Raw genomic sequence first — 24,705 nt, forward strand, 5'->3', positions numbered from 1 at the left:
GGGGCCCGGCGGCGCGGAGCCAATGGGCGGCCGCAGGCGGTTGCCAGGGCCCGGCGTCCCGGCGACATCATGGCGGCCATGCGGCCCGGCTCCTACTCGGGTGGCCTGAGAATGCGGCGGCGGGATGGTGAGCGGGGGCTGCGCGGGGGGCGTGCCCCGACCCTGCGCTGCTCTGCGCTGCTCTGCTCTGCCCCGCCTCGCCCCTCCGCGGGCCTCGGGGCAGGGTCCGTTTGGGGCAAGGAGCTCGTCCCTGGAGTCGCCTCTCCCATCCGGCCTGCGTCCCCGGCACTGGAAAACTTTGCAGGAGGCCGGGAGAGGCAGGGCTGCGCTCCCGCCCGGGCTGAGCCACGTGGGGCTGCGGAGCCGTTCGGAGCGCAGCCGTGGCTCTTCGCTGCCTCCCACCACCCGGCGGCTGCTTCAACACTCAAAACGCTTTGAAACTTTCGAAACGTTTCGACTGGCCGCCTTTCGTTTTGAGGCTGTTCTGAAGCCCTTCGTTTCGTTTGGATTTTGCTGTTTCACGCTCGAAGCGAGTTCAAATGAAACAGGTGGCGTTGCTTCGCACAGCCTAGCTGCCTGAATGCTAGATCCCAGGGGGTCAATAGATCTGCTTTGGTGAGTCTGCGACAGGGGCAAACAAAGTCCGTCCCCAAGGCCAGATGGGGCCCGTTGGCAGAGTCCATTTCCCAGCAGCCCGTGCCTGCATCACTGTGGCGGTTTCAGTGGAGACCCCAGGAGCAGCAGAGCCATGACAGTACAAGGCTCAGGTTTCCACAGAGACTGGCCCCAACAGCACTGGCAAGGTGCACAGTTGGGGAAGGAGCTGCTCTGGGTCCAGGATCTTGCAGCAGTGACAGCATGGGCCAGAGCTGCAATCTGCTGCCCACACGCCCTGAGCAGGGACATGCAGGCAGCAGATCGTGGCTTTGCACTGGCTCTGGACCACACTGTCACTGCTGCATGATCCCAGCCCTGGTCCCAACCCAGCCAATGCTGCTGAGGCTGATCTCCATGGAAACCCTGGCCCTGCGCTGTCATGGCTCTGCTGCTCCTGGGGTCTCCATGGAAATTGGCCATAACCACGCGGGCAGAAGCTGCTGCAAAATGAAGTCTGGCCAGATCCGCCATTTTGCCCACCCCAGAGCTACAAGGTACAAATTTTCCCTGCCTTCCATATATGAAAAGGCAGTGTTGGATTTAAACTTAATGGAGCCACAACCCTAGAACCAAACAGGCCTGATTTTAGAAACTCTGAATCTCAATTTTTCTATTTTGGGGAGGGATGTGGAGAAGGAAAGAAGGTGAATTTACAGACACGACCATTAAGCACACACGTCTGCTCCGGTCTGCCCTCTGCGAAAAGTGCCAGCAAAGTACATTCAGCTAACTGGTGTTTGGGAAGAATGAAACATATTGTTGTCTTTGCAGTATTTTAAATTCAACCTCAGATATGTTTCAGTTTAATGATAGAAATAATCAGGCTTGCCAGGCTCTCCCGAATATCAAATGCACAACTGAGAAAAAAATAAATAAAAGTAACCCACTTTAATTTTGTTAAATCTCCACACTTCTGAACTGCATCCAATGCCAGCATGGTTTCCTGCCAGCTCACCTGCTAGGCTGTTTGCTAATCTCTGGCTCTTGCCCCACAGAGTGCCCTGTAGCTGGGGAACCAAGGCTTCTCTGCTCCCTACAGTGGAACCAGGGGTCTGGAACTTGACACAAGGCTCTTAGGGCTTCTGAGCGCCCAGCTTCTTGATGGAGATTTAATGTTTGCCTCCCACTTCAGTGGAGGATATCAGCAGGGTTTCCCAAGAACTGTTGCATAGTGATATTCTGGGTCACCCAGCCACAGTGGCACTTCTCTATGTAAGACAAGCCTACCTTTCTGCCGCCACCATGACACGGCAGATGAACATGCACACCCAGACAGCATGGGCTCTAGAGGTGCTATGCAGAGTCATGTAGTACCATACTGTTACGATTATAACAAGCCAACTGTGATCTTTTTATGGGAAAGTATGTAATACTCAACAAAACCTGTGTTTATTTTGGTGTATATTTTTAACGGTAACAGATTTAAAAATATGTTCAAAGCTATACAAAAACATACAGGAAGAAGACACCCAGGTCCCTTTACACTTGTATTACCAGTCTATTCAGCATTCAAGCACAACTTTTTATTATTCAGCTAGATATTGCTTGGTATTTCACTGTTTTGTCTATTATCTTTTTTCTTTTCAGGATATGGGCTATATGTTTATCCTAATACCTTTTTCCAGTATGAAGGAGAATGGAAACAAGGAAAAAAACATGGTAAGGGGAGATTAACTTTCCATATTATACTGAAGTGAATATTTATGGTAATTTTTATTATTTTTTATTTACTGCTGTAACTTGTTTAATTTTAAGAATGTCTTTAGAAACATTAGTGTAAACTATAGCTGAAGCAATGTATATGTTGTGTGTGTCAGTGTAGCAACTGAAGCATAAACACCAGACTATTACTATACTTTGTCATAGGCAATGAAGTGTAGAAATTTAAAGGAAAAACATGTGAGACAAGTTGTGCTCACTTGCTCAAATGAAAACATCTTCTCTTCTTCCTGAGTTAGATGTACCGCACATACCTCAATAGGTGATTAACTTGCCAAAAGTGTGAGATAAGAACATCATTGTTTAAATTAAGTTTTTTTATCATCTTTAAGGAATAAGTAGCTCTTGACTAGTCTCTAAAATATGTATTTTATTTTACTATGGCAACATAAGACAAAAATGGTGTTTTCTTGCTTTTATCTTTGAACAAATACTTAACATTTGGTGCATAGTATCAACACCATACAGTTGCTTGCAGACTTGCGTGAAAGTAAAGTTTTTGTTTTCAAAAGGTTACAAAAGTGGAAGTGACATTTAACCTAGTAGAACTAAATGGAAAAAATATCCATTTCAGTAGGGCCAGGATTTTCACCTATATGTAGGAGACTATTTTGCACTTATTATGACACTTTCTTCAGGAGTCTCTTAAGTACAATGTCAGTGAATGCTAGGAATAGATTGAAGTTCTTCAAATACCATTACAAAACATTTAATTTTATCTTCTTTCAACCTGTATGTAAATTAAATAACAGAGGGGAAGAAATTTGGTCAAAATCTCATTGTGTTATACACAGAGTGAAGATCAGAATTCAGAGGTCCTGATTCTCCATGTGCTTCACAAATCTTTATACACAGTATCTCTGAAGACACTGTAATTTGAATTTATTATTCAGGGAACATTTTAACTACTATATCATTTCCTAGGTCATGGCAAACTATTATTCAAGGATGGAAGTTATTATGAAGGCGAGTTTGTGGATGGTGAAATTTTGGGGAATGGATTGCGATATTGGGCATCTTCAGGTTAGCATTTTTCATCACAATACATTATGTTCATTTAATACACCTTTATCTTCATGTGGTACATACTGAGTGTACAGGAAAAAATAATGTTTTGTAATTAACCACCCTGCTTTGATGTAATTGCGTTGTTCAAGGCTTGGAGTGTAAATTCATATTTTTCAGGCTTCCCCACATAAGCAGTTTCAAGATAGATAGTGTTGATTTTTAATTTGCTCTTAAGAGGTGCCTTTGATAGTGGGTGACAGCAGGTAGTACTGTAAACCAGAGGCATGTGATTTCTCTCTTACATTTGATATTAAAAGTCTCAGTCCAAAAAGGATCTCCACATAGACAGATCTCCACACCCATATGGAGTTACACAGAGGGTCAGGGCTGAAGACTGCACAGAACTAAACCCACTGTAACCAGCTGTCCCCAATATCGACAAATCTTATGCCTGTTTCTTCACACAGCTTTGTCAATGGACATTTCTTTGTTGGCATATTGCTGCTTTTCTAGTCTTGTGTCTTACTTGAGTAGAGGTATGGTCCTCTGTAAAGAGCAGCTCATGAAAAATGGCATAATTTCAGCTGTAAACATGGACTAGCTAGCATGTCCAGTACTGCCCCAGGAGTTGCTCTAGGAGTTGCTGTGGCTCCTTATGGCTTGCTCATTGCTCTTAAGGGTAAGTCAACAACTTCCTCCACATTCACCTAACCTGTAATGATTGGCAATCTTTGGTCAGTATGGAAAGGACAGGTACCACGTTTATGCAATTAATAGATCAGTTATATTAAACTATATAGTTATATATCATTATGTAGGCATATACACACTGGGAAATTAATTGTACAGAACTGTATTTTTAGCGCTAGGCTTCTGATTTCCCAGGCTTCAATATAGAAGATTTGAATGACTACATGCCATCAAAAAGCTGTTAAGTTGACTATGAAATTAAAGTACTTTTTATACATTCCTTAACCATAAAAGAACATATTATGAATCTTTTTTTAACACATCACTGACATCTTTTAAGGTGCTTCAATTTTAAAGACCTGAAGGAATATGGATTATAATTCATTAGTTTTAAGATAAAGATCTAATGAACAGGTTTCTTTTTCATGAGACTGTACTGATAATAAAAATAACTTATTAATTATTCACTTTGTCTTTTAAAATGCTTTCTACTACTGCTGTGCAAGTAAAGTACAATAGGAACCATTATTAGTGTACTTTCACCTTAAAAATTATAAAACTGCATTTGACAAAGGTGTTTCTGCTTCTTTTTAAATTTTACTTTCTCATGTGTCTAATTCAAGGAAACACTTACTCAGGTCAATTCATGTTAGGAGAGCTCCATGGACATGGAGTCATGCAATACAGAGATGGTGGGAAATATGAAGGAGAATTCTTTTGTGGAATGAGAGAAGGTAGGTTAGAATCTCTGAGCAAGCTTTGATTAAAATTTATTCTAATGTGACTGAAGTCCTGATAATTGCTATTACTATAGAAGTGCCTATAAACTAACCTAGAACAGGCCATTGTTCTAGGCATCAAACTAACACAGCGTAGTATACATTCTTTGACTCCAGCAGAGGCATGTCATTTGTTCCCCTGACTTCGATAGGACTATGCACATGTTTAACATTGGGCATGTGATTAAGTATTTTTCTGTGAGTGAACTTATTTGGTATTGGAGTCAGCATCTTCAGTGTTTGTCTCCCCTTGACTTTTATGAAGAATGTTTCAAGCATAGCAAACTCCATTTAAAAATCATTTAGGAAAGGTTATATTATATTTTATCTTTTTTTGAGAGGTTAAGAACCAGTGTAATTCATCTGATTGGAGGCCTGCAGGAAGGCCCTACCAGGAAAGGCTAAGGGACCTTAACCTCTTCAGCCTCTCCAAGAGAAGGCTGAGAGGGGACCTTGTGGCAGCATGCAAATTGATAAGGGGAAAGCAATATGAAGTAGGCAATGATCTGTGTACCAGGGCACCCACTGGAACAACAAGGAACAATGGCCATAAGCTACTGGAGAGTAGATGTAGACTGGACATGAGAAAAAAGTTCTTCACGGTCAGGGTTGCCAGGATCTGAAATGGGCTTCCAAGGGAGGTGGTGCTTACCCCATCGTTGGGGGTCTTCAAGAGGAGACTGGACAGGCACCTGGCTGGGATCACATGATCCCAGGTTTGGTGTCCCTTTTCTTGCCTGCCAGGGGCAGGGGGTCGGACTAGATGGCCCACTGAGGTCCCTTCAGACCCTAAAATCTATGAATCTGTGTAACCCAAACTGGAAAGCCCATTTGTATGTTTATTCATCTAGATACAGGTGGCATTGCAAACTAGATACAGGTGGCAGCAAAACCTATTTATGAGAGATTTTAAGGCCGAATCATACAATTAGTTACCCAAGTGAATAATTCTACGCATTTAGTCATGCAATTATTCTCACTGATATCAAGCTACTCCCCTTTGTAAGTATGTGTTAAATGGGGTCCATTGAATGTTCATATTTTTTGAGCTGCAGCCATTTACTGGAGGTTGCCCAGCCAGTTGATTTCAGTGAAAATAATTGCAATGTGTAAAATCAATCACGTGCATCTTTGCCTATTAGATTGGAACTTTAGTTTGTATAGTACCTAGTACATTTTGAGTGCTGTTGAAATTTAATAAATTGGATAAATGATATCCAGCCTGATTTCTACATCAGCAAAGTTGGGAAAAGCTTCGTATAGTTTAAGTCCCAACCAATTTTTTGGATTTTCTCAGACTAGTATCAAATGGATGTGCCCTCCATTTGAAATGGGATATTTTTTTTCTAGTGTAGTTGGAGGGAAAAAAAATTAAAATCCACAGACATGGCTTCTGAGTTGTCAAGGGGTTTTAATACAAATGAGAGGGTATTTCCTGCCTCTGGCCGTGACATTTTGGTGGTAGCTGTGCTGAGGCATGAAGGAGGGTGGGTGTTAGGCCCTACTGTCATCCTTGTGTTAGGAATGAGAGGGGAGGGTGTTTGGCTTTTTTAAATGTCGACTGTTCATATCCCATTTCTTTTTTGTTCAGGATATGGGTTACTGGTTGACAGGGAAGGACAAATTTATCAAGGATCTTTCCACAAAAATAAGAAGCATGGAGGAGGTAAAATGACCTTCAAGTAAGTTTTGTTTCTGGCTTTGGTAGCCTGTTGGTCTTTTTTCAGAACATGGCAATGTACCATTCAAGGTTTTGATAAATGAACAAAAACTTAGTAACCTTCTTAGGTTAAAACTCACCCCATTGTGTCAACATCTACCAGTTCACATGTTGCGGTATAAAAAAATACACTTTGATTTGGATCTTTCTTGGTGCTGGCAGTCCTTCAATATGAGGATAACAGTAGGATCTTACTGGAGATCATATACTTGCCTCTTGTTTTCTGAATCTTGTTATATTTGTGTTAAAATTCAGACTTTTAATGCCATGTTTTGTATTTTGTTGTGCTTATTTTATTCAGTCAAAACCAGGAAAAAATCTTTGGAAACTTGAGATTTTAAACAATTTTGAAAATACATTTGTTAGATCCATTTGAAGTCAGTGCCCACTGCGCTGGTAATAAATAATTGTACATAGATGATTAAAAAAATTCCATGCAGGTTCTTACACTATGAAAACTTGTGTGAGGTTTAAAACTTTATTTCTGTCTCTTCTGAGGTATTGCTCGGACTTCCTGGGAACAGAAGCAAGGCATAATTTTGATCAGTATGGTATAAAGTCTGTGTATTACTTAGATGCTGGAACATGGATACCAAGGCCACATGTACTACTAACAATCTTAAAATATATCCTCAAGAAATATATAATCTGCTAATCTAAGTGAAATAAATTGAAATAGAATGAATTCCTGAGAGAGATGGATTTATCCTAAAGCAGTTGTTTTTGCAATTACTTATAAATCTTGCTTGTTTTTCTATTGTATCCCGTTCAGCTGTGCCCATAACAGAACTAGGCTGATCTCCAGAGGCACATTATTCAGGCACATTTGTTGTTTGTAGATGAAAACCTTTAAAAAGTACACTAAATATGATATATTTAAAATGAAGGCCACTCTGACAGTCAAGCATGATTTTTTGTTAATGATATTCTTCAGGAAATACTAAGCTAAGCTTTTTTGGCCAGAATTTTAAGCTCTGCTCTTTTATTTGCAGAAATTCTGTAAGCCTTTGACTTTGTGGAGCCAAGAGATAGTTCAGCAACCAGATTAATTTACACTTTAGACATGATCTGTAGCCCTCTGAAGTCACTAAGAGTCTTACCAGAGACTCCAGTGGATTTTGGATTAGGCTCTGTGCCTGCGCTTTGCACTCTGTGAAGCTTGGCATGCCTCCCTAATTGCACTATGCATGGCCCATACTGACCATATACCTATGCATGTATAAGTACACACAAAATGAATAGCAAGATCACAGGAAGCTTGACAGTAGAATAGCAGATGATCAATCACTATGTAATAGGAAACTACAGAAGTCTCCCATTTTATGGGAGTGGTTAGAGTCTGTTAACAGGTCTTCTTCATAGATCGTCATGTTGAACTTGTTTTGTATCTTTGTCTTACTCTTGATTTCAAAGCTAGCTGCAGCTTATCTTTTTCCTGTGACCCAAGAGTTGCTCTCCCTTTCCTGCTGCTGAGTACCTCTTAGAAAGCACTTTACATTAAGGGCTGTGCGAAGCTCTGCCAGCTGTTTCATTTTCACGCTTTTTCAACTCGTTTTGAGCTCGAAAACTGAAATGAAACGAAGGGCTTCAAAACAGCTTTGAAACAAAACAAGGCCAGTCAAAACTTTTCGAAACGTTTCAAATTTTGAAGCGGCCCAGTGCAGGGAGGCCGGGGAGAGTCAGGACTGCACTCTGAGCAGCATTGCAGCCCCATGTGGCTCAGCCTTGCAGAGAGTGCGGCCCTGGCTCTCCCCGCCTCCTCGGCTGTGGTGTAGGGCCTGGGGCAAATCAGCTTGTGCAGAGACCTGCCCCTGCCCCGATCCCAGGGTGGGGGCAGGTTCCTGCATGAGCTGATTTGCCCCATCCCACCTGCTGCTGGCTGGGGCCAACAGCAGCACCAATCTTCCCAGCACTGGCTATGGGCGAAATGTCGAAACAGCTTCGAAACAGCCAAAGAGTTTCAACGAAACGAAACGGACGAGTGCTTTCAAAATAAAATGAAACTCAAAATGAGACACTGTTCTGTCGAAATGGAAGTCAAAGTGGAATGATGCTGTTTTGCACAGCCTTAGTTTACATGACCAGACACCAGCAAAGGGAATGAAGAAGAAAGGTCTTATACAGAACTAGTCAGTGCATATTATAATCTTTCTCCTTGGTACAAAGATGGGAATGCAGGTGTGGAGAATCATCCTAGGTCCCTGGCAAATGTTCAGTTAAAGACACAATGGGATGTAATGTGGGATCCCCACAATCCTGCTTCCTGCCATGATCTCAGGCTCCCCCTGCACCAGCAAGTAGCAAGCTCCCATGGCTGGAAGCCCCATCAGCTGATCTAGGCTCCCAGCCACTGGGGCATGTGGTGCACCCCTGAGGCTGGGAGCCCCATTCTAGCCACACATTAGTTAAAGACATGATAGGAATCAGCCTCAAAGTTATTGCACATGTTTTTTGTAATAACTTTGTGGTTTATTCCTTGTTTTAGCGCACCATTAATTGCATTAACATGTGTCTGGGTAATGAATTAAGATGTGATTAACTGGTTAATCACGTCTTAAGTGTAATGCATGCCAGGGGCCCTAGGGGCAGCGGCATTTGAAGACTGTGAGTTTTGTCTTGTTAACTTCCTTGTGACAATGTTTATCTGCTTCATCTGTTTATGTTAATGGCTTCTCCTGCTGCTTCACAAGCCCCAGCTTTCCATGGTAGTCCAGTATATTATCTGCAATGTAAAAAACCTGTTTTCCTTTATAACTTTTCTTTTTACTTTAGGAATGGTGATAAGTATGAAGGAGACTGGATCCTGGACCAGCGACAAGGTCATGGGGAACTGCACTGTGCCGATGGAAGTATATATGAGGTATAAAAATAAAAGTTATGAGAATTGGTAACAGTGTAACTTAGGAAAGTCCAAAAAAATCCATTTTGAATCTTTATCCTATCCTCCAAGGTGTCAGAGATTCTGATCAAACAGGCCTGACTAAGTCAAACACTTGAGTAACCACACCTGCCCCTAATCCCTGGCTAATGCGACTGCCCCAGTTTTGTGCAACCAGATTGGCTGCTGAAAGCGACACTCACCCCTTTTAAATATACCTGCATTGTCAGGCTGTAGGCATGCCTTGAAACAGCCTCAGCCCGTTCTGTTAAGCCTCACATGCACTGGTTTCTTTGGTTCTCCTGACTTCCAACTTGACTTTGGCTTTTCCTGACCCTGAGCTCAAATCTTGCCTGAAATTCAGCACTGGTCCTGCTGTCTCTGGTGTTCCTTGCATCTTGATTCGGCTTGGCTTCCTAGACCCTGAACTCAGATCTTCCCTGGAATTTGGCACTGGTTCTCTGACCTCTGGCTCCAGACCTTGGTTGGTCTCTCAGATGTACCCTCTCAGCTCCCTTGAAACTTGGTCCTACAGTCCCTGCTCAGGTAACCTGTGTCTGCTTCCTGCTGATCTCCTAATTGCCTCTCAGAGCCCATCTGCAGGCCTGGCTGCCTTCCTCTTGGCTGAACCCTCACAGCAAGGTGCACGTTACAACATATGGTGGTATGCAGGATCAGATCTACCACCAGGGCAGATTTCTGGGGGTGAGCTGATGGCTGCTTTACAGGGGCTGCAAACCCAGATTACAGCTCTGCAAGCCCAATGTACCCTGCTTCTGCACCCACTGGGAGAACTAACCCACTCATCTCACCCCAAACCCTGAGTCCTGCTGCCCATCAGATTTGATGGAGACCCTCACTGCTTCCAGCAGTTCATTACTCAGGGCCACCAGCAGTTCGTTAATCAGTGCCACCTCACTTTTAGTCTCTGCCCTAGAACATACCTTTCATATACAATCAAGGTGAAACTGATTATCAGTCTACTGAGTTGCAATACCCTGGTGTGGGCTTTCCAACTTTATCTGAACCACGGCCAAAATTTTTGGCAACCTGTATTGGGTCTGTACTGCAGAATGAGTGCTCCAGACCCTCAGACAAGGGCATATTCCAGTATCAAGTTATGCAGCTGTGTTTACATGGTTGGTAGCTGACAAGGAGTGCAATGAGGTGGGTCAGCATTTCCACTTCCACCACGGACTTCAGGGCCACATTCAGGATGAATTTTGACTTGGGGTGGAGCTCCCAGCTACCTTGGACAGATATATTGATCTTCATATCCATATTGTCGCCCATCTGCCTGAGTGACAGGAAGGTTGGGCTGAATCTCAGCCCTTGGGGCTGGCTAGGGCCCTGAAAGAGCCAACACAGTAAAGAAAAGGCTCCCTCAGAAGAGAAGGCTTGTTATCGTGTCCAGGGCCTCCGACTGTATTGCAGGGAGTCCAGGCATTTTGCCTGAGGAAAGGAATGCTTGCCTCCTTTTCAGGACACTCCCCAGCCCAGCCTCAGTGGCAGGACATAGTCTGGGCCCATTGCTGACCATTTAACTAGCCTCTCTAATTCACAGTAAATTCTTGAGTGCCACCAAACCCCAAGACTTGTCCTTGCTCATCACCCTTCACCTACATCACCTGCCTGGGGTGGATGTCTTTATGCTAGTTATTTTAGACACAGAAGCCTCCAGTAATTTTAAGGACTCAACCCTCACTATCATGCTGTGGCCTTGAACCTTGGCCTGACACAGCCACTCATCCTGGTTTGCCACCTCCTCAGCAGAGCATTGGGTTGGGCACAGGTGGCTAACATGCCCACTCCCTGCTGCTAGAGTGGCCAGCTGGAGGCATCTGACTCCTCATCCCTTCCAATATAAACCTTTGACTCAGAAGAGGAAGTGTCTGGGCAACAAGGCTTAACTTTGTACTTAGGCTGCTGCACCCTTGGCTCATGTTGCTACTCACTGACTGACAGATTCCTTGGATACTGGGCCCTGACAGATTTCTTTATTTCTGGGCCCTGATTGCCTCCAAAAGGAATTGCAATATTTGGGACCTGGAACTCTTCATGATCAAGGCAACCTTTGAGGACTGGTGGCATTTCTGGAGAAGCTTACCACCACCTTCTCCAGGTAATGATGGACCATAAAAACTTGGAATATCTCTAGATGAGAACTGAATTCACAACAGGTCTGCTGGTCACTCTTCTTTTCCCATTTTTATTTCATAATTGCGTATCACCCAGGGACCAAGAACCAGAAGGTAGATGTCCTATCCATAAGGATGAACCCTTTGCACTAGACCTATTGCCACCATCTACCATTCTTCAGCCTAAGAACTTCATTTAGGGAACTACTCAGCTAAGCATCCTTTCAGCCATTCAAAAAGGCTTCATAGATGACCCCCTTGTTAAAAAACTGCCACTTAATGGGGCCATCCCAACCTACTGTTCAGTGGCTCAGGGGGGTTCTTTTTCCTGACAGCACCTGTATATCCTGGACAGAATATTACAGTTTTGTCCTGACTTCCCTCCCATGGGTTGCTTTCTACTTACCAAGACCCAGTTCTTAGTCTCTTGGCAGTTCTGGTGGTCCTGAATGAGTCATAATGTTAAACAGTATGTCTATTCATGGACTAGATGTGCCTGAACCAAGGAACCTGAAACCAGGCTGGAAAATCTCCTCCAACCATTACCCACTCCCACACTACCCTGGTCAGTGCTTTTGGTGGATTTCATTGTGGACCTCCTGCATTCTGAGCATTGTTCCAGAATTAATGGACATGGCGAATGTATTAACTAAGATGGCCCATTGTGTCCCTATCTAGGCTGTCCCCACTGCCAGCAAAATGGCCCATCTATTTCTGAGAGAGACGTTTTGCCTACACAGCTGTCCATCTCAGGTGCTCTCTGATCATGGCCCCTAGTTTGGCACTTTTGGCACAAGTTCTGTAAGGCCTTGTGTGTGGAATCTCTTCACTTGTCCACATATTACCCTCAAACTCACGGTCAAATTGAGTGCATAAATCAGACCCTTGAGCAATACCTCAGATGCTGTTTATATTTTCATCAGGATAATTGGGTAACCTTGCTTCCGCTAACAGAATTCTCATACAACAATACCATCCATACTTCCACAGGCTCAACCCTCTTTTTCTCCAACTACTGATACCATCCTCAGTTTCAACCAGCACTGCCTACTTTCTTATGGGTCCCTGCAGTGAACGGCCTTGTATTGCATCTCCCACAAAATCAATAAGAGCTAAAGGCTCATCTCAATGCAGCCAAGACCATGTATAAAAACCAAGCTGACTAACACCATTAGCTCAGCCCCACCATTTCAGTCAGTGACAAGGTGTAGCTCTCTTCAAAGAATATCAAGACCCTGAGACCATCAGCCAAACTGGATCACCATTATCTGGGCCCATTCAAGGTTGTGGAACAAATAAGCCCTGTTGTATTCAAGCTCCAGCCACCAGAGACATTGAATGTACCCCACTTTCTGTGTATCCCTACTCAGACCTTTCATCGAGATTTCCTTTCCTGACCACCTAGCCCCTCTCCCCCACCCATAATAGTGAAAGGACTTGAAGAATACATGATAAGCAAATTTTAGACTCCAAATGCATCTGAGGCAAGCTCCACTACTTAATAAATTGGGAGGGCTATGGCACAGAAGAATGATCTTGGGAACCAGCTTACCATGTTCACACCCCTAAACTAGTACAAGATTTCCATTAGAAGTATCCAGAAAAGCCAGGTCTCAGGCCTTCTGGAAGATAACCCCGTAAAGTGTGAGCATACTGTCAGGGATTCTGATTTAGCAGGCCTGGCTGGGCCAAGCACTTGAGTTACTATACCTGCCCCTGATCCCTGGCAAATGCAACTGCTCCAGTTTTGTGCAACCAGGCTGGCTGCTGAAGTCAACATGCACCCTTTTTAGACACACCTGCAGAACTATGTCGTAGGCATGCCTTGAGACAGCCTCAGTCTTTTCTGGCAAGCCTTGTGTTCACTGCTCTTCCTAGTTGTCCTTACTTCTGATTTGTCTTTGGCTTTTCCTGACCCTGATCTTGGATCTCACCTGAAATGGTACTGGCTCTGCCCTAGCATCCTTGGTTTTTCTAGCATCCTGACTTGGCTTGGCTTCCTAAACCCTGATCTTGGATCTTTCCTGGAACTTGGCACTAATTCTCTAACCTCTGGCTCCTGACCTTGGTTTGTGTCTCGGATTACGTTTCTCAGATCTCTTCTCTCGGCTCCCCTGGAATTTGATCCCATGCTCCTCATTCAGGTAACCTGTGCCCCTGCTGTACTGACCTCCTAGTTGCCCCTCAGGGCCCATCCACAGGCCTGGCTGCCTATGTTCCAGCTGAACCCTCACACAAAGGCAACTATCTGCAATTTATATATGACATTTTTTTGCACTCTCATAATTTTGTTCATAAATAACAAGTAGCTAACAAATGCTGGCTAAAAGATACCAGAAAATGCCCAGTTCACTTCCTTTTAGAACAAAAATGGTATTCAGTTGCTTATGAAGTCAGTGCTCCAATACAGAAAGGCAGAAGGATAGATTTCCAGTGTAAATTAAACAATAAGATATGGCAAGATGTGAATTATTTCCTAATAATTCATAGCTAGATGAATTGTCAAGCATGAAGATGAAGTTCTTGTGTCATCATATCCTGTAGGTGTGAATTCTTATACTGTAAATCAGACAGGGAGTACTTTTTACTGTAATCATTGGGTATTTGGGGGTTAAAAAATAATCTCAAGTTTTAAAGATGAGATTGAGCAACTTTGAACCAGAGCAATTCTCTGCCTGTATAGGGGGAGGTGGGTTTGTTTTGTTTGCTTAACCATCAAATTTACTAATACTCTTGCAGCTAGGGTGCCTGCTGGGAGGCTGCTTCGACACGCTGTAATTACAGATTATTTGAGTCTGCTAGAGTGTGCTAATTTGTGTGCTCCAACCAGCCTCCATGTCTCATGTATCAGCATCCCCACACTTCAAAATGGCGACAGGGGCACTTTAACTAAAGCTTTTTTGACGAGCTTTAGTTAATGTGCCACTGCCGCCATTTTTAAGCACTTTTTTTTACCTTTCAAGGTGTCATTAGAGCAGCATATATAATGTCTGAAATCAAGCAGAATGAATGAAGCACTGTCCAGAAGAGTATAATAGTATTACATATCCATACCAGTTATTATGTGGGGATAGTGCTGAATAATTAGAGGGAAACTACTAGGATGTCTTTTCTCCTTCAGGTCCTAATTCAACACAACATTTAAGCATGTTTTTACCATTTTGGGGATATTATGCCAACAACAAAGCAGAGGGATGGAAAGTAATTGTAATTTGATACCTTGACATCCCAAGGAAATGTTTTTCTTTATGATTTTTTCATCCTAACTTGAAGATGTTACATTGCAATACTTCAATGTCATGATAAAGCATTACAATGTAATATTACACTTTCCAGTATGATTATTTTCTGGCTTTGTGTATCCTCCATGTGATGTAAAGTTGCTTTCCAGTGCTTCAAGGCTAGCGTTATTTTTTTATCAGATTTACAGTTGGAAATGTTATTCATCCTTTTTTGGTGGCAGGGAGTGGGCAGGAAGATTACAGTAAAGATAGCTTTAATCTTTCAATTTAGGAACTTTCAAGTTTTGAATGCTCAAGGTCAGAGCAATCTTTTCAAAGTGATTTTAGTGCCCTAATTTTGATCAATGCTGAACATTTGATCTCCTAAAACACTAACCCTAACAACACATGCACAAATAATAGGAAACAATTGTATATTTCTGATGATCTCAGCTCAAGAAAGTGTGGAATTTGAGTACCAGAACAGCAATGGGTCAGGGGTGAGTTTGTGACTTGAGCTGTAATGCAAGGTTTATATAATACCTCTCCTTACTATGTGGGTTTACCTTGTAGTATTCTTGTCATATTTCCCTTGAGCACAAAATCTCCATCAGAGTTTAGTAAAGTAAAGCTTATAATGAAAAAGTTCATAGAAGAGGAACATGGTATATGGTAGCCATTCTTTGCATACTGTTCTGTCTGGTATCAGTACTCACAAACACATTTTTCCCAGTTGAACAGGAATGATTCATGGTCATTCTTCCAGCATTTCCGTTCACTCCCAAATATGCATTTTTAAAATAAATTAATAATAATTATGCTAATATGCATCCATTTTTTAATATAATCAATAGGATCAGTAACAGTTGGAAGCCTACAGATAATACATATGTTTGCTCAGCTTAGATGGGGTAACCAATTACATTAAAATGTTTTTGAGGCCAGAAAAATACTAGCAATAATGTGTGTGGCTTGTCTATGTTGTTATGAAACGCTGTTTAATTGCCAGTGAGAAGAGATAGCTTAGGTGGCCTGTCACTTTTCAAAAGTGGATTAGGCATTATTTAGCACCACTAGGTGGCTCTCTAGTATCTCTTTAGACATTGGTTTGTTGCACTTCCCAGACTTCAATTAGCTTAGATTAGAGTAGATCTGTCCCTGAAGAGTTGTAAATGTTTGTTACAGTACTTACATTTACAGTGGATCTATGCTAAAAAAATGGCAACATAGTTTGACAAGAAAAATACCTAGCAGTCCTACCAGCAACACTTTGTTAATTTATTCAACATTTATATTAATTCTCACAGGCTTATGAAATGTGCAGAAAACAAATTTAAACTCCCCAAACTTGCTATTAATATTCATCAAACTTATACTAGTTTAAAAAGTATTTTAATGTTGTAACATATAATTAAGCTTCCTCTGCTTTTGTGATTAACTGCCATGCATTTAATTGCTTCTACTCTTGACCCTTTGCCTTTTCATTAGCAATGAGTGGATCAGTTTTCTGAAAGTCTTGCCCAGGGGCAGATCCAGAAGGGGCACAGTGGTGCCTTTGCACTTCCCTTTCAGACCATGCCACAATAGCAGCAGCCAGAGACTTTCAGTCCCCAAAGCAGGTAAGAACCCCCTGCCCTTTCCCCTCTTGGCTGACCAGTACATCTCCCTCCCCTCCTAGTCCTTCTCCTCCTCCACCCATCACTGCCAAGGGCAGGAGTGGAAGGGGTGAAATTCTTACATGATTTGGGGACTGAAAAAAAGGCCCTGGCTGCTGCTCTCATAGCATGGTCTGCCTGCCCTAGTGAGAAGGAGAAGCTGGGAGTAGGGGAGTGCAGCCATCCTTACAGTGCCAGTCGCTGCTTTTTCACCCCTCTTTACCAAGTCCTGCATCCATGCATGGGCTTGCCAAAGTCATTCTTGTGCTCTAGGTCGTATAGCCCAAATAGATAGTAAAATATTTCTGGAGTTGCTAGTTGAATTTCTTTCCACAGGTTTTTGCTAGAGCCTCGTTCCCACATACAACAGCAAAATAAATGTGTGCTTTTCTGTGCACTTGGCTTATGAATTAGATTTTGACTTCTTTCGACTCAGCATTTTTCTAAACATTTAAGTTACCAGTGGGCATGATCTGTTCTTCCACTTCTAGTTTGAAAAATCAAGAGATGATATATTTTAAGCATAATTATCTTGACCTTCTGCAGGTAAGAAGATAACTCACATCTCTCGTCTCTGTTGGCCAATGGTCAAGTATTAATGCAAGAATAGAAAAATAAGGATAATCCACTACCCATTTTGTTGATCTTGCATGTGCAGATTCTACTTCTTCCTAGGTCAGAGCTTAGCGCAATATCTGTCTTGGAGTGCAGTATCTATATTAAGTGGCTCTCTCAGGCAAGGCAAGAAGAATTTTCCCATTTGTAGACCCATTAGGAAACATCACAGCCAGAAGTCTCTTTGCACATTGTGCACAGTCTTTAAGTTCTGTAGATTGTCTACTTTGCTTTAACTTCACCATCCTGTTTATGCTGTATTAAAAGTAACCTCTTTTACCTTGATGAGTAGGAGATGAAAATTCAATTAATCATGTAAATAAAGTCTTTAAATTATTTAAATACATTATATACTTGTAAAAGAAAATGTGTTGTGACTGATTCTATCAAAGCTACACTGAAAATCTGCAATAAATATTTTTCCAGTGTTCAAAATATGCTATTCAGGCGTTTCAATTATTAAAATAGCAGGTTTGAGTGTTCTTACATCAGTTAGTCATCATATTCATCTCTATGACACTAGTTGTGTTTCATTGCCATCCAGGCAGAAAAGTTCCACCAATTATATGGTTATCATTCGGGAAAGTAGACATACAAATATCTCAAAATCAATTTTTTTCAGTTTCTGTTGACATAAAGAATTTGGGGTCAAATATACTCTCAAACTATTAAGATATCTAAAGGCTCTAATCCCAATCATTTAAAGATATTATCATGATATATGATCAGCACATATTAAACTCACTATGCACTTAGGAATATAGGGTAAACAGGTTCAACAAGATGTAAAATGCTGCATTGTAAAAGTGAGCAATAAAAATTTAGAACCTAATTAGTCTGGTTATATACAAGGAATGGTAGGTTTCAAAGCTATCCTTAATAACAGAACCCTTTTTGTTTCTGTTAAGGATGTAGCCAAAAATATAAGGGGACCTCAAACTGGGTACAGAAATACATCCCCCACTTTATTCAGAAAAGCTTTTGCAGGTATATGTTTCTGGTTGAGCTTTTGTGAGCTCAGAATTTTTGTGTGCACAAACTTCATTTTCTGCAGATCAGCTAAGGACTTTATCTGATTTATACCTAAGCCTTCCAGTCAAGAAAAAGTGTATACAGAATGGTGGAGATGGGTTTGGATGTTGCTTTTGAAAAGATACAACTGTTATTTGGTCAGTACTTTACTAGAATACTATCTAAAAGCTGTGGTTGCTAGATAATGGACTCCTGAAATCAGTATAGTCTTAAAATATTCCAGTTTAGACAATAAGGTCATGGACATGTGCTTCAACCTTTAGTATTCAAACAATGACACTTAGTTGTTAGTATTTATGAGATGGCAAAGAATAGGCTGAAAAATGACACAATGTTGAATTTTGTATTTGTGTTCTCTCAAGTTTTTGGGTGTAATAAAACAAGATCTGAATTTAATTTGAGATCAACCTCTGAAAGGAGAGAAAATATTAGTAACTAGATTTGTTCAGGGGACTAACCACATATTAGGGTTTCTGTGAAACAATAACCTGAGCCATCAGCTTGATTAAACTTTAGGTAAAGAGGTGATAGCCGAGTCTTTACTACAGAGGAAGCAGATAATGGCAAATAACTGATATTATTATTTACATAACCATAAAACTAATTTCACACTGGGGAAAAAATGTTGCCAAGACATGAAGGTCTGGGAACTGCAATAGAGTGAAAGAATTCGTGAGAGGGCTAAAGCTTTGACAGCTTCTAGATGATAATAATAAGAATCCTATTGCTGACCTGTAGTGGAATGATTGGAAACATTCAGTTAGAACATTTAAATATGTCTACATGGTTGAGGTTGAGACAACAGAATGAAATGTAAATGAAATGCATGGATTAATGAAGTAAAACATTTATTTTCCACACAGAAAGTGTTTCCTACCTATGATTTTTCTGGCTGCTGCATAGGTCCCAGTAAGCAGATGCTGTGTTCCATTCTGTCCCTGTTGCTGCTTCTTTGTGTGTTTTGGCTGTGTTTAGTTTGTCTTCTTTCCCAGAGGAAGACCTGCTGTTTGATACACCTGTTAACTGCACTAAACAGGTGGCCAGCCTTATGGGCTTCTTCACCTGCAATTTTTTTTAGGATCCATTTGATTTTTGTTACCTGTTTTGAAGAATAATTGTCTCAGTAATTATGCAAATTATTTGTTAAATTTAAATTACCAGAATTTCAGCAGCTCTAAATTATACTGCATACTTAATAGAAAACTGAGGAAAGAGAGATTTAGTAAAGCCTCATCTACAGTTCATGATACCCAGATAATATAATAATGAGTGCAGGACAAAAGTATAGCTAGATCATGCCACCAGTTATACTGTAACAATGAATAAGACTCAGTGGGTGTGTCTATGCAAGACACTAAATGTACTGTGCATTAGAGCATCATGTCAAAATCCGTGCTAATGCCCTAATGCACAGCAGAATTAGTCTACTGAGCATTAGCATCACTAAAAAGGAATGTGCCAGTGCTGCTGAGCAGTAGCATCAGTTACTGCACGTTGAGTTAGTACCTGTTATTACAGGCACTAAACTTAATGCGCAGTAACGACGGCATATTAATGCACATATAGACGCGCCCACTGCTAACAATTGTATAACTTAGTGAATAGATCTTTAAATTGCTAGTTGATTGCATCATGAACTATTGTTTTACTCATAGATCTTTCATTTATTGGTATTCTAGCTGTGCCTGCAATGTGCTAGGTGAATGTATGCAAATATGCCTTGCGCTGAACTACTGTTTATAGTGTTTCTTATGATCTGTGATTTTACCATATACATCTTAAATCTCTCTGATTGTTTATTGTAAGATGCAATATTTAGCAGCAAGGAGACAGTAAGAAGGCAAAATCAGTTCATGTCAAAATACAGAATAATGAAAGCAAAACTCTTAACTTACCCATTTAATTCAGTTTATCCAAGTTTGGACGTAATAACAATGCAGGTGTACTGTATATGTTTTTGCATTATAACATTATTAGGCTTTAAATAGGGAAACAGAGGTACTCTGCTGACTCAGTCCAGCAGCCAAAACAGGTGGTCTTGTTAGTTCCATCTGGAATTTGCAGTGATTGGTGTTCATAGCAGAGAAGGGCCATGGTGGGAGACAGGTAATCAGGCAGAGATAAATGCCAGAAACAAACAGCTGAGGATGAAAGTTAAGCCATGAGTCTGTAGTATATTGAGATTTGAGCCCAACAGCATGTCTATATTGCCCCAATGTAGTACTACTAAGCATGTTATTGAGATACGACACCCCCACTCTGTGTGTAAGGCTTTACTGGTATATGCCCAATACCTCACTAAGACAGTTACTCCTGTTTCCAGAGGTAGCTTGTGTGGAATGAATGCTTCATGTCTCTTTTGCCAACTGGGAATGAAATAGTCTTTTCCCTTATGTGTCTTGTATTTAATTTAAGTAGTACCTTGTACTTTGCTTCATTTATTAGAAAGCTGAAATGAACTGTAACCTTGTTATCTTGTCTGCATGTGGATTTACCATTGTTTGTGGGGTTATTTTACCCTTGTTAAGCCTAGCAGAACTTTTAATGATTTTCCAGAGTATTGTAGGGTTGTTTGAAACTTTGGAGAAGAATTTAGAAGTTGTATATTTTATGGTATTGATCAATTATAACTGAGTGCAGGTCTTGGAATTGGTATGAAACATTGTACAACACTGATCATGTAAACAGCAAATAGAGATACAGTAAATTATAAAACAGCTTACATCTGGATAGAACCCAGTTGCTGTACACTGGAATAATACTATATACAGTACTTAAATATACAGGGATATACATTGATCTGGCCCATGGTGACAAGCATTCTGTAAAGGACTGCATCCTTCAGCCTTTCTTTGAAAGAATAAAGTAATATTAGCCTGCCAAATAAGAACATGCTAATAATACAAATGAAAATAAGTCTGATCAATGGATTGAAGCTTGATAACAGAGAAGTTTAGACTTCTATCAATCAAGTTAGACCACATGGAAATAATATATCATGAGTAGCATGCAAAGTGAAAGAAAAGTAACCAAAATTATTTGCAATAAAACATAATAGCTACTCATTTGGAAATGGAAACACCATCAATTAACTGGAGGTAGGTTCTGGAAATAATAATTATAGAAGTAAGTACTTGTGTTTCATTTAAAACACTGTTTCCTTATTCATAAGCAGTAATCTTTCCACCAAGCACCCTAATACAATCTTGACAGAAATTAGCATAATTTTAAAAAAATCCCTAGTTCAAAACAGAAATTTTTTATATTCATTAAAAATGTGGTGTTGGTGAGAGTTGTTTAAAAACAACAGTCCCAAATAGGTTGCCTTAACTTTTAATAGTTGTTTTGCTGTTGATTAACTTTCAATGCAAGCTAGCTAGTGCTATGGCACTTGGGGGTAGATATTGTAACACCTGTGTCTGTTTTCCCCTCTGTAATATGGGTGACCTATGTCATATGTTTAACAAGTGTGCTGTAATGATTAATGAGTTAATGTTATAACATGGTACTATGATTTTACATTGTGTATCTGCTAAGTGTTCTTATCTTTTTTTTCAGCTTAATGTGTAGCATCATAGGATCATAGAAAAGTAGGGCTGGAAGAGATCTCACGAGGTCATCTACTACAGCCTTCTGCTTAAGGCACTGACTATCTTAGCCAAGTGTGTATCTAACCTACTCTTATGTTATATATATTACCATCAGTACTGAGTATGTGGGAAGAGGGCTGTCACCTAAAATGAGTAAAAATTTCCATCATCGTAGCCGCCCCCCCCACACACACAAATAAAAGTCAGCACCTATGTAAAGGCAGTCCTCGGATTTATGACACAATTGGTACCTGAAAAACGGGTCTTAAGTCGAAACGTTGCAACTCAGAACCAATTTTCTCATAAGAAACAATGTTATAAATGGGAGATTGATTTCCTGAACCGAGGCCCTATTTTCACCAAAAATACCCCATAATTTTGTACTCAATGTATTTATATTGTAAATAGCAATCATATTGATTTTAAAGGACTTCTTTGAGGTGACTTTGTTGGACTTTTTGAAAGGCTCTTGGTTGGACTTTTTGAAGGGTTCTTGGCTGGAGTTTTCTCAGGAAACTGGGCTGCAGGTGTTTCTGGAGTCTTGTCTGCTTTCTTAAAGAAAGTGACCAAGGAAGTTTGGACAGATGTTCTCCAGGGAGATGGGCAATGCAGCAAACTTGTTTGCTGGCATGGTGTCACATCAGGTCAAGCGTTGTAAAGTCGAAACTGACGTCATAAAGTTGAAGCAGGGTGTCAATTTATAAATGTTGTAAGCGTGAAATGTTGTAACTCGAAACGTTGTAAGTCGAGGACTGCCTGTGTATTACTTTAAGTTTTAAATAGATTTCCTATCAATTCCTTAAAAATTGCTAGTATTATAAAACTATCAGGGTGCATTTCTGGTCATTTCTGGTCATTCAATCAGTGGCTAACTGTCCAAAAACACCTTAAACTTCATTTATTATGTACTGATATATATTCTGGAATATGTGATATGTTCTTTTTTTAACCCAAAGGAGGTCTAAAATTAAAGTGCATCTTATACACACAAAGTATGTATTGACATCCACCATAATTTAATGCTTTTTTGGGAGGTGCATCTTATACAGCAGAAAATATGGTGTTTTATTTCCTTTTAGGTCTCATAGACTGATGGTTAGGGAGCCAAAATGGTAGATACTGTTTCTTTCTCTAGTTCACCAGACAATGGGCTTTATCATGAGGGTGGGGGTTTTTTTAAAGCAGAATTTCCCATTTAAATCAATAAACAATGAGTTCTGCTTAAAAATCAGTTGTATGACATGGCTCATGTCTCAAAGCTTTTAACTGTTTCTTTTGCTTGTTGGCTAACTGGTGGCTCTTTTTTCCTGAGGGCCCCTCAGTTGCTCTGGCTGTTTGCTCTGGCTGTTCATGCTGGTGACTCTCCTTATCAACGTGTGATGTATGAATGGTGCTTCTGTAGTCATCAGCATTTCCAAATCTTGTATGTGTTGCATTGCTAAGCAACTTTTAGCAACACTTATCCCCCATCCTTATGCCATCTGGAAAAGAAGATGAGACAGGAAAATGTGCCAAGGAGAAGCTAAAGGCAAATCATAAGGAGAGGTGATTTAATTGTATAGTAGATAAAGTGATGCAAATAGTGAGCAATTTTGAAATCTGATAGAATGTGGACAGGTGCCTTTATGGATGAGGATAATTGGCCATAAAAAGGACAGCATATATTGCTGTTTTCATTGGCTTGTAAGTATTAAAAATCTTGGGGTTTGTCAGTTCCTTAAAAAAGCTGGAAAAGCAACAGAACTCTTTTATACATTTGCATATAGACATGAGACAAAAGTCCCTCATTTCAGTATATCAATTAAAATTGCAGTTCAAGTTATAGTGAAACCTCTTAGACTTAAGATTTTCACCATTGCTATCATGAGTTCAGTTTTGCTGGCAGTAGAATTTGTTAGGTCTAACCTGGCGTAGTTGGCTGGTTGACATTTTAATGACTGTCATCCATCCCTGGTCAGAACAAATGTGGACGACCATGCTTGTGAAAAAGTCAGTGCTAGCTAGTATCTTGTGTACACTAGTTATGATGATTGTTTTATCTGGAGTGCCTGTTGGTGATGTTGAAAATTGTTTTAGAAGAGTCACTATCACACTTCCCAACTAAATTTGCTCTGAGAACACATTAGCAAAGAAAATAATGTTATTTTCTTTAAATTTGTGTTTCAGTAATATTTTTTCCTCTGAAAGCTAAAGCCTAACTTGGAGTCATTTTTTCAAATTCCATAGGTCTATGTAATCGGGTAACCTCATTTCCAGACTTTTCTATTTCATAGATTTCATAGACATTAGGGCTGGAAGGGACCTCGTGAGATCATCGGGTCCAGGGCAGGAAGTCACCTATTAAGCAGTTATAAATAAAAGATTCAAAAGTTGGTCCCAAACTACAACTCTAGCAACCATATTAATGCACAATAAGCAGTTGTAGTTCCTATCTTGCTCTGTACATAAGTGGGTACCTAGAGGTGCTCGGGGGTGCAGTGTGGGGCATGGGGGTGTTTTAATTAGAGCGGTTTCCAAAGAAGCATTCTATTTAAAATGCCACAGCCTCACATATATCATTCAATGAGCTTGAGTTAAAGTGCCCTTTTTTAAACCCACAGGGACTTACTCAATTAATCGAGTCTGTTCTGATGTGTTCTAATTAGAACACGTCAGAGCACATATACAGACACTCAATATGTATAGGCTATATTTAGTCTAAGATTACTTCTTTTCTGATATTTACATTAATCAGTAACTCAAAAACCAGTGACTCCAACAATTAAGTAAAACTAACTATGCTTTTCAAGAATGTCTGTTCTTATAGTTTCCCTGTAGAAACCTCTCTACATAAATTTTCTCTATATGGGGCAGAGTTCATGACATGTGCTTGCCCCAACACATCAGCAGGATTAAGAAGGCATCTTCTTTCAGTGTTTCAAAATCTGCTGACAGAATGAAATGACAGAAGGTCTTGCTGCCCTTTTTTACCATGAAACATTCATTCTACTTCCTAACAACCAT

The 24,705-nt window shown here is 40.7% G+C and overlaps 2 protein-coding genes across 2 annotated transcripts in view; one reads left to right on the plus strand and one right to left on the minus strand.

The window, feature by feature from the left end:
• RER1 (retention in endoplasmic reticulum sorting receptor 1) overlaps positions 1-2,130 on the minus strand; it is an 18,758-nt gene extending 16,628 nt beyond the window's left edge. Inside the window, exons 1-2 of the mRNA XM_019511678.1 lie at positions 2,125-2,130; positions 86-89 (exon numbers count right to left, since the gene is read on the minus strand). The gene's annotated coding sequence lies outside the window, so the exon portion shown is untranslated. The remainder of the gene's footprint in view (positions 1-85; positions 90-2,124) is intronic.
• MORN1 (MORN repeat containing 1) overlaps positions 23-24,705 on the plus strand; it is a 226,750-nt gene continuing 202,067 nt past the window's right edge. The window contains exons 1-6 of the mRNA XM_019511542.1: positions 23-127; positions 2,245-2,316; positions 3,301-3,399; positions 4,698-4,808; positions 6,445-6,535; positions 9,346-9,433. Of these exons, the coding sequence (XP_019367087.1) occupies positions 70-127; positions 2,245-2,316; positions 3,301-3,399; positions 4,698-4,808; positions 6,445-6,535; positions 9,346-9,433 (519 nt within the window). The 5' untranslated portion in view covers positions 23-69. The remainder of the gene's footprint in view (positions 128-2,244; positions 2,317-3,300; positions 3,400-4,697; positions 4,809-6,444; positions 6,536-9,345; positions 9,434-24,705) is intronic.

This window comes from Gavialis gangeticus, unplaced genomic scaffold (assembly GCF_001723915.1).
Source record: "Gavialis gangeticus isolate Ggan-Ray unplaced genomic scaffold, GavGan_comp1, whole genome shotgun sequence".
Lineage (NCBI taxonomy): Eukaryota > Metazoa > Chordata > Crocodylia > Gavialidae > Gavialis > Gavialis gangeticus.